General features: G+C 42.6%; 1 protein-coding gene across 1 annotated transcript; it reads left to right on the top strand.

Annotated features, from left to right (window-relative positions):
* The first annotated feature begins 9121 nt into the window (after window positions 1-9121).
* On the top strand, window positions 9122-9934 carry LOC119805230 (beta-arrestin-2-like). The gene has a single exon (XM_038317145.1). It carries the CDS (start codon window positions 9341-9343, stop codon window positions 9932-9934), a length of 594 nt encoding a protein of 197 aa, XP_038173073.1. The 5' UTR covers window positions 9122-9340.
* Window positions 9935-10474: the final 540 nt, after the last annotated feature.

Here is a 10474-nt window from a genome sequence, read left to right as displayed (position 1 = left end):
CTTCTTCAGCTCCATCAAAGACTCCAGAAGGACACAATATTACCTAAGTAAATAAGAAATATGCAATTTCCAAACTCTAGAAATGATAGAGACATCTCGCTGCCTGGACAGTCACCCAAAGTTCTTTTGTATTGTGGGAGCATCTATCTTCGGCCTATAGGCACACAGTATCCAGCAGACTTTCCCATGAAGCAGGAAATTTCAAAGACAGTTCAGTCACTATCTGTTGTGTCCTGCAGAATGTCTCGCAGACTCTTTCATGAATCAGGAACCCAGAGAGATCATCTCACCTATAGGCAAGTTCAGCAGTCCTCTCTCTGAGGGTTCTCTGTGTCCAGTTTATGCAATAGTCCAGGCAAGAGCAATTTCTTGCCCAAATGGCTATCAAACTCCATAAGTAGCCTCTTCGATGCCCATCTTCCTCTTGAAGTAGCTGGTACTGCCAGGAGCAGATGTGTCTCATTGTCATGAAAAGCCCTAAGTTATTAGAACATTTAAAATGCCATATTCTATAGTCTTTGAAAGATATGAAGAATGTCTATCTAACTGAAATATATCTCTATATATCTAGAAAATCTAACTAACATGACTATAAGCTTTACTATTATCGATGATTATCCATTAACAACCTATATTTCTTAATTATACATTACATTTTTAATGCCGGGCGATGGTGGCGCACGCCTTTAATCCCAGCACTCAGGAGGCAGAGGCAGGTGGATCTCTGTGAGTTCGAGGCCAGCCTGGTCTACAAGAGCTAGTTCCAGGACAGGCTCAAAAAATGCTGCAGAGAAACCCTGTCTTGAAAAACCAAAAAAAAAAAAAAAAAAAAAAAAAGGTGTATGCTACCACACCTTGAACTCACAGAGATCTGTCTGTCTCTGCCTCCCAGGCATTGGGATTAAAGGTGTGTACCACCACAACAAACTACTTCCTTTTTTTTCTTTTTCTTTTTTTTTTTTACTTTTAAGAACTTTAACCTTTAGCCTGCATATATTTTTAACACAGTGTAAACTACTTAGACATTTTCTTCGACTTTGAATTTTTCTTTTACTGTATATCTCTTTCTGACTACATGAGTCTTTACTTTACCAAACAATATCGGTAGGACTAAAGCCGTGACTTTGGCGGCTAGATCCAGCCCATTCCCTAGCTTTCCAGCCTCATGGCAGAGGTACCACAACTCTTTGGCAGTTCAAGGTCCCTGCCAGCAAGCAAGCTGCAACAGTGTTAAACAACAATCAGAAGCTCCATAGTCAGGACCGCCTGCTTTTAAAGACTGTTTGCCCTGGCAGGACAGCCCAGAAAGCTGGCATTTTAAAACAGCACAACTTTTTTCCTGCTACCGCTGAAAACTGAAAAGCTTTTCATCAACACCGTTTAAGTGTTTTGTGGCAGGACCTCTTAATGAGCTGCAGGGTTTTGCAGCTGAAGCTGAATCAGGAAGCCTCTCTTAGATGAGAGCGCTTGCTCAGACCCGAGAAATTGCTGTTACCGAAAAAACATGCTTTACTCTAGTATTTCCCAAGCTTTCTCAAGCTTTCTGTGGATTCAGTTATCCACGTGGGCGCCATTCTGTAGTAAGGAGCTGCGGGCCGGCTTCCCGCCGCCCGGCTCCCAGCCACCAGCTAGCTTATGCCCCGAAATAACAACACACAAATTGTATTCTTTTAAACACTGCCGGGCCCATTAATTCCAGCCTCTTACTCACGTCTTGACTAACCCATATCTAATAATCTGTGTAACACCACGAAGTGGTGCCTTACCGGGAAGTTTCTAGCTTACGTCCATCTTGGGCTGGAGCTTCATTGCATCTGTCTCCCTGAGGAGAGGCATGGCAGTCTGTCTAACTTAGGAGACTGAGCCATCTACCTCACTTCCTTCTTCCTGTTCTGTCTACTCGGCCCACCTAAGGGCTGGCCAATCAAATGGGCCAGGCAGTTTCTTTATTAGCCAATGGGAGTCCTCCATCAAAACATATGGTGCTAAATTACTAAATTTGGTATGTAACAGTGACTTGGCATGGGGTGAGGGGAGATCAGGATGTAGATCAGTTGATAGGGGATTTGCCAAGCATGCTTGACATCCTGGATTCAGTTCCCAGCACTGCATAAATTGGACATGGTTTGATAAGTCTATTCCCAGGACTCCAGATGTGTCTCAAAAAACTTTTAAGGATGGCTTGGTCTTGGAATAAGGATAGTTATTCATTGAGGGAAATCAAAGAAAGCAAATGGGTAAGAAAAGAAAAACTGTTCTCTTCATGCTTCTGAAAATAAAGTCAAATAATTTCTAAGATGAGTTATTCATCTAATTCTTTATACCCACCAACTGGACTACACGTTTTCTGTGCCTCATGCCTTCCTCTCCATTATCAAAGCTCTCAGCAATAAACTCAATGTCTAAAAAATACAAGCACTTCACAAATATCTCTGGAATCCAGGCATGGTGGCAGCACTTGGGGATGGGGGTTGAGGTGGGGCCGAGGCAGAAAGATCCTAAGTTCAAGACCATGTCTTAAATGTGTATGTGTAATGAATGAGTGAGAGAAATAGCACTAATTGCACATTTGAAGTAGAAAATATCTTTCTACTGGACATCTCTTATATATGAAAGGATGTATATTATGTAAACATATATATGTGATATGTATGTTGTGTATATATGCATGCATATATGCAAAGATTGTATTTATTTTTAATATCATTTTTGTTCATTTCTTTGTTCGTTTCGTCTCATTGTATATCCTAGTTGGCCTAAAGCTTGCTGTTCAGTCCAGGCTGACCCGAAATTCATAACCCTCTGACCTCAGACTCCTGAGTACTGGAATGATGGCGTGTAAAGCCCTCACACCTGGTGGTGGGAAGCTATTTATTATCTACACCTGGAAAGTTAAGCATTTCTGATAGCTTCCAATCATCCTCTCACGCCCTTATATGAGTCCCTCCCTCAAATGCAGGCTTGCCCTGGTCATTCACTTACAATGAATGGAATATGGCAAAAGTTATGGATAACCATTTCAGTCAAGACTTAAGACTGTTATTCCAAATTTTGAGTCTTGAGGTGCACGGCCTCATTCTTTCACATGTTCTGATGAAGCTACTTGGTCTGTTTTGATCCATCCCATGGGTAGGACCACTCAGAAGGAAATTATTCTCCTGACTAGCAGCCATCGAGGATCGAAAGCCTACCAGCAATCATGTGGATAAATCTGGAAGCAGATTTTCCCCCATTTGAGTTTTGAACTGACTGCATGCTCAGGCTGTACTTTGACTATACCCTTACCAGCACCAGAACCTCAAAGCTCTAAGATAAAAGGTTTCTCCTTCAGAAGGTTAATTTGCCCCTCATTGCACCTTATTTGCAAGGTGTTTCAGATTATGAAGACTTCGGTATGCTAATTTCATTCAGTCCTTCTGATGGTCCTTAGGCCCAATTTTTAAAGACATTGTGTGTGTGTGTGTGTGTGTGTGAGAGAGAGAGAGAGAGAGAGAGAGAGAGAGAGAGAGAGAGAGAGAGAGAGAGGGTGTTCCTCTATGTGTATACATGCACCAGTTGTGTGTTGATACACATGGAGCCCAGAAGAGGACAGAAGATCCCACGGAGCTGAAGTTAGAGGTTATAAGTCACCAGATATGTATGCTAAGAATCAAATCCTCTGCTAAAGCATCAAATGTTCTTAACCACTGAGTCATCTCTCCATGCCCTCCCCCATGCCAATTTTACAGAAGCAGAGGGATACTCATCTGGGATTACAATTTATAAATTTCAGAATGGGAGCTACACAAATCTTGAACATTTGGAATCTTAACTTGGAGCTAGTTGCTTCTAATACATGCTACGCATTCAGACAGCATCACTTTCAATTTTCTTGCCCATGTCATTTGTTATTATAGTAAATTTCTTATCTGCAATATGTAAAACACGTACCAATATGACATTCCCTAAAACAAATATCCTGTATTCTTTATTCATAAATTATGGCAAAAGAGTCTAAACCCAAACTGTCTTACCTTTCTAGAACCAAACTTTTGCTTTCTAAAAATAAAGTTTTTAGAAATAAGCTTGTTTTCCTAGCTACTTAACTTAAAAAATTCAAAAAAGAAAGATTGAGCTGGAGAAAAATATCAATTAAATATGTGGTTGTCACAGATAAATTTTGGCAGCAGTTTCTAGCTCATCATGGCAATGGTGTCTTATTATGAAGATGTCCTAATAGAACTCATTATGTTGGGCACTCAAGTAACTAGGCAGATCATTTTCTCAAATGTCTTCAACTCTCCAGGTAAACACACAAACCAGTAAGAAATCTGGAGTTCCGCTGTACCATCCAACTGCAGGCCTATTCATCCAATTCCCCTTCACGGACCTGCTCCTCTGCCTCATGAGGTTCCTGAGAATGGAGATCCGATTTCATTCTTTCATGCTTATTATCAGCCAAGTCGCCTACTTAGCACATAAAAGAAGCTCATTATAAAATTTTAATCTAGTCATTATTTTGTGGGTTTTAATCAAATTTTACTCACTTCCCCATGGGATACCATCTCAGAAAAATACTTCATAGAGTAGCAGAGGAAAACTTTTTTTTTAAAAAAATCCCTAGCATCAGTGTGAGGGGGAATGCAAAATAGCTTTACTGATCTTTATGAAAAAAACATAATGTGTCTTTTGCAGGTTTTTTACACTTATTTATTTGCTCTGTGTGTGTGTGTGTGTTGCTGCATGTGAGTGTGTAGAGGTCAGACAACATCTTGCAAAAGTTGTCCTTCTGTTTTGTGGATTCAAGGAATGGACTAAGGTCATTAGGCTGAGCAGCAAGTGCCTGTACCCATTGAACCATCTCACACTAGTCCCATAATAGATACCTTTTAAAGACAGAGATTATATTAGTCTGCTTTGTGTCAGTATCACATAACACCAAAGGTTCAGTAGTTGATAAACAAAAATGCACTACTTTATAGTTCTGAAGGCTGAAACATGTAAGGTCAGGATGTCAGTTGGTTCGATGTCTGCTGAGGCTATGCTTTTCTTCCCAAACCTAAACAATGTCTGCATTTTCCCTTAGATCCTCATACAGCAAAGGACAGAAAGGCAAGAGAGTCAAAATAGGAGCTGAATTTGCCCCTTCTATATGCACGTGTTTGTGGGGAGGGGGGGTGTAACTTCGACTATCATCCTACTGCATACTCAAACTGTTTGTTTAACCTGCTTTTAAAGGAACAATGTAACTGCCAACCTTACCTCTCTTGGATTCCCCCTTGTGGTCAACTTTTACAAATTAAGCAAATGCATAGCTGTAATCTAAGTTATATACTCTTCCATGCCCCTGACCCAGATAATGCATGTGTATCATTTACCGAAAGCAGCAAATACAGAAGTTGAAAGCAACTTCCTAAAGTCTACCATAAATGTTGAAAGCAGCCACTGTGGATATTGGTTGGTAAACAATGATGTTTGTTGTCTAGGTCAGTTGAGATCAGTTGGAGCCAGTGACTTAAACCCTTATAAAGCTCTTGTTAAAGATTTCTGTAAAGTATCCCATTCCTTCCCCAACGTGATGGTTTCTATGATGGTCAATAAAAACAGAGAGAAGCCCTTTGTTAGGGACACAGACAGACACCACTCACACAGCAGTAATACACAAGACAGCATTTAGACAGGCACAGATTTAAATCATACAACAGACAGAGGATGGAAGACCTAGGGAGCATAAAGTAGACAATTCAAATCTGGACTCGCTCTTGGTTAAATGAATCCAAAGGGACGTACTTTTATTATTTCTCTCAAGTGCTTTTATTTCTTTCTTAATGTGGTAGCCATGTATTAATGCTGATGCAGAGTTAATCACTAATGTTTATAATCCACATCTTCCTCCATCCCATTTGCTGAATGCAAGCAAGGTCTCTCAATCAAACAAGGAGCTCACTGATACACTAGTCTTGCTAGCTAGCTGATTAGATTACCCTGTCTCCACATAGTGGATAGTATAATGGGTGGGTGGCCTAACCTACCCAGCATTACATGGATTCTAGAGATTCCAACTCTAGTCCTGATGCTTCCTATGACAAGCACTTTAATCACTGAGCCACCTTCCAGCTTGAAATTGACCTTTTGCAGTGGCATTGATCCTACCTACCCATGATGTTGTAGTTTTTATGGTTTCATTATCTCTTAGAAATAGCACCTCTTTCTTTAAAAAAAAATGAGACAAGATACAGCTGTTTGAATGAGAATGGTCCACATTTATTTGAATGTTTGGTCCCCAGCTGATAGGACTGTTTGGGAAAGATTAGGAGGTATGACCTTATTGAAGGAGGTGTGTCACTGAGGATGGGCTCTGAGCTTTGAAAAGCCCAAATGCTTCTCATTTGGCTCACTCTCTTTTGGTTGTGGATCAAGATGTGATCTGTCAGCTGTTTCTTCACTCTGCCATCAGGGACTCTAAACCATTTGAAACCATGAACCAAATGAAACAATTTCTTTTATAAATTGCTTTCTTTGGTCATGCTGTTTGATCACAGCAGTAGATAAGTAACTAAGACACAGGGTTTCACATAACTCGGGCTGGTCTGAAACTCAATGTGTAGCCAAGGATAACTTGAACTGCTGATTCCCATGCCTCCACCTCCTGAGTGCTGGGCTTACATGGTGTATGACCATGCCTGATTCATTTAGTGCTGTGAGTTGAAGCAAGGTCTTATTGTTTTAGAGGAACACTCTACCAACTGATCTATATCCCTAGTCCAAATTCTACTTCTTAATAAAGTTATAATAACAATCAAATTTCAACAAGAGTGATGGAGGTGACAAATGTTTGGACAATAGCAGATACTATTCGTACTATTAAAAGTACAATAATGGGAATTTTCAATAATATAAAAAAGCAAACTTGCCATATAGCAAAATTTCTACAGTTAAGCCTGATGGCAAAGCCACACTGGCCACTGCTGTCAGTTGATGAGGTTCTAAGGGTGGTTACACAAGTTGTGCTGGGAACAGACTGACACAGGACAACCAATGGCACTCTGGGCAGAAGCCTTGGTGGGAGAATACATGAGGGTATTAGAAGTAGAGTCATACTTCCTGCCTGAAAGAAATAACACAAGTTAGAAGGAAATCTCAAGGATTTTAATTAATGATCCTTTTTACATTTTTTAAGCTACAGTGAAATTTTTCAGGACATTGGTGTAACATTTATTACAATATTAATTACTAAAATTTCTATTTGTCATTTAGAAAGAAAACCAACTAGGGCCAGAGAGATGGTTCATCCAGCAAAGGTGCTTGCTGCCAAGCCCAGTGACCTGAGTTCAATCCTTGGGACCGACATGGTGGAAGGAGAGAAGAGATTCTACGATGGAGAAGTGTCTATGTGTTACTTTCATTGGTTAATAAAGAAACTGCCTTGGCCCTTTAATAGGTCAGAAAATTAGGTAGGCGGAGTAGACAGAACAGAATTCTGGGAGAGAGGAGGCAGACGCTTCAGGCAGTCGCCATAGTCAGTCGCCATGCTTCTCCTCTCCAAGACAGAAGCAGGTTAAGATCTCTCCTGGTAAGCGACCACCTCGTGGTGCTACACGGATTACTAAATATGGGTTAGTCAAGATGTGAGTAAGAGGCTGAAACTAATGGGCCAGGCAGTGTTTAAAAAAATACAGTTTCCGTGTAATTATTTTGGGTAAAGCTAGCCGGGTGGCAGGACGCAGTCTGCCATTCCATCTACAATTCTAGCAAGATGTCCTCTGACCTCCACACTCATGCCAGGGCACACACAGACACCTTCCTTTTAGTATTCTGGAGAAAGCAACTTCCTGTTAGGCCAACAAATATTGTGCTAGCTTCCAAGACAGAGCTGGGACAGAAAACGCCCCCTTTTTTGGTTTTTCAAGACAGGGTTTCTCTGTGTAATAGCCCTGGCTGTCCTGGAACTAGCTCTTGCAGACCAGGCTGGCCTCAAACTCACAGAGATCCGCCTGTCTCTGCCTCATGAGTTCCGGGATTAAAGGCATGAGCCACCATCTCCCAGTCAGAAGACTCTTTCTGAACACATTACAATAAAAATTGAAATTAATCACAGCTTTTAAAACCTTTTTTTACCTGGAAAAAAATTAAAATTAACTCAAAAATTCTTGAGAACATTTTCCATACTATATAGCAAAAAGAAGCAGCAAAGGAAGAACTATCAGTACTTAGAGTCTACAGATAAATTGGAGCTCGGAGAAAAGTTCTGTCATAAATAATTAAAGCAGAGTAAGAAAATTTCATTAGGCATCCAGCTAAAGAAAAGGGAGAGAAATTAATTACGTCTAAAAATAAAATCAGAATTAAAACAGTATTATTAACAAATAAATCACCCAAAATGTGTTTAAGAACAACGTGAGTAAATAACGAGTCAATGTAATTAAGGAAAAAATAGGTGATCACAAATCTACAAAATAAAAAATGAAAAATTGGGAAGAGCTACAGAAACCACAGATGAAAGGGTCCGAGCTTACAAATCATTGCTGCTCTTCCAGAGGACCAGAACTCGGTTTCCAGAACCCACATCAGTCTGCTCACCATCAGCTGTAACTCCAACTCCAGGGGATCTGATGCCGTCTTACAGCCTCCAAGGGCAATGGAGCAGACATGTGCAGGCATGCACATGCACACATGTATGTACACAGAAATAAAAAATAAATTTAAATTTAGAACTTAGAAGAAGGCTGTGAGCGAGGGGCGAACCCAGCTGGCGGAGGGCGGCGAGTGCGCGCACCATGGGGGGAAAAGCCCGGGACCAGAGTCTTCAAGAAGTCGAGCCCTAACTGCAAGCTCACCGTGTACTTGGGCAAGCGCAACTTTGTAGATCACATGGACACAGTGGATCCCATGGATGGTGTGGTACTTGTGGACCCTGACTACTTGAAGGACCGCAAAGTGTTTGTGACCTTCACCTGCGCCTTCCGCTATGGCCAAGAAGACCTGGATGTACTGGGCCTGTCTTTCCGCAAAGATCTGTTCATTGCTACGTACCAAGCCTTCCCCTCCCCCCATACCCAACCCACCCCGGCCCCCCACCCGGCTACAGGACCAACTGCTGAAGAAGCTGGGCCAGCATGCCCATCCCTTTTTTTTTTTCACAATACCCCAGAATTTACCCGGCTCCATCACCCTGCAGCCAGGACCAGAGGACACAGGGAAGGCCTGCGGAGTCGACTTTGAGATCAGTGCCTTTTGTGCCAAATCACTGGAAGAAAAAAGCCACAAAAGGAACTCTGTGCGGCTCATCATCAGAAAGGTGCAGTTCGCTCCAGAGACGCCCAGCCCCCAGCCCTCAGCTGAAACCACACGCCACTTCCTCATGTCTGACAGGAGGTCCCTGCACCTAGAGGCTTCCTTGGACAAAGAGCTGTACTACCACGGAAAGCCACTCAGTGTCAACGTTCATGTCGCCAACAACTCCGCCAAGACCGTCAAGAAGATCAGAGTCTCTGTGAGACAGTATGCCAACATTTGTCTCTTCAGCACCACGCAGTACAAGTGCCCTGTGGCTCAGCTTGAGCAAGATGACCAGGTGTCTGCCAGTTCCACATTCTGCAAGGTGTACACCATCACCCCGCTGCTCAGCCACAACCGGGAAAAGCGTGGCCTCACCCTGGACAGGCAGCTTAAGCATGAAGACAACAACTTGGCTTCCAGCACCATAGTGAAGGAGGGAGCCAACAAGGAGGTGCAGGGAATCCTGGTGTCCTACAGAGTCAAGGTGAAGCTGGTGGTGTCTCTAGGCGGGGATGTCTCTGTGGAGCTGCCTTTTGTTCTCATGCACCCCAAGCCCCATGACCACATCACGTTTCCCAGACCCCAGTCAGCACCCCGGGAAACAGATGTCCCCGTGGATACCAACCTCATCAAATTTGATACCAATTATGCCACAGACGATGACAATGTGTTCTAGGACTTTGCCCGGCTTCGGCTGAAGGGGATGAAGGATGACGACATTGATGATCAATTCTGCTAGGAAGAGGCTGGGAGAGGTATTGGCAGGACCAAGGTTCCACTGTCATTTCGGTGTGGGGTCCCAGCCTCTCCTCCGCCCCCATCCACCCAGGATTGGCACTGGACCCATGACTTGTTGAAAGTGGGCATCATGCCTTCAGCACTGCTGCCCTGGCCCTGCTCCCTAGGGTGGCAAGCTGTGTGCACACCTGAAGTTTTGGGAAGGAAACACTGAAAATGAGGAGTGATCGTAGAGAAAAGTAGTAGAAAGAACTCCCACATTTTGCCTCGTACCAACCCGCCCCCACCAAGTCACCACTGGGAGAGGACGAGGCTGTTTCTTTGTTCCTGAGCACAGGGAAGAAATAAACCTTTGGATAGGCCTGAGTGTGAAAAAAAAAATTTAGAACTTAGATTTTTTTGCAAAAGAATTCAGGTTGTTGATGAGTTTCAAAGCCCTACAAGTGTCACTAGCAAATTCTACAAAGCCTTTAAAGAA

This window comes from Arvicola amphibius, chromosome X (genome assembly GCF_903992535.2).
Source record: "Arvicola amphibius chromosome X, mArvAmp1.2, whole genome shotgun sequence".
Taxonomy (NCBI): Eukaryota; Metazoa; Chordata; class Mammalia; order Rodentia; family Cricetidae; genus Arvicola; species Arvicola amphibius.
The sequence above is the reverse complement of the archived record's forward strand: the minus strand, read 5'-3'. Positions and strand labels throughout refer to the sequence as shown.

Bases quoted from the DNA above. Each gene is read 5' to 3' on its own strand.
- LOC119805230 (XM_038317145.1), top strand. From the start codon at position 9,341: ATGTCTGACAGGAGGTCCCTGCACCTAGAGGCTTCCTTGGACAAAGAG.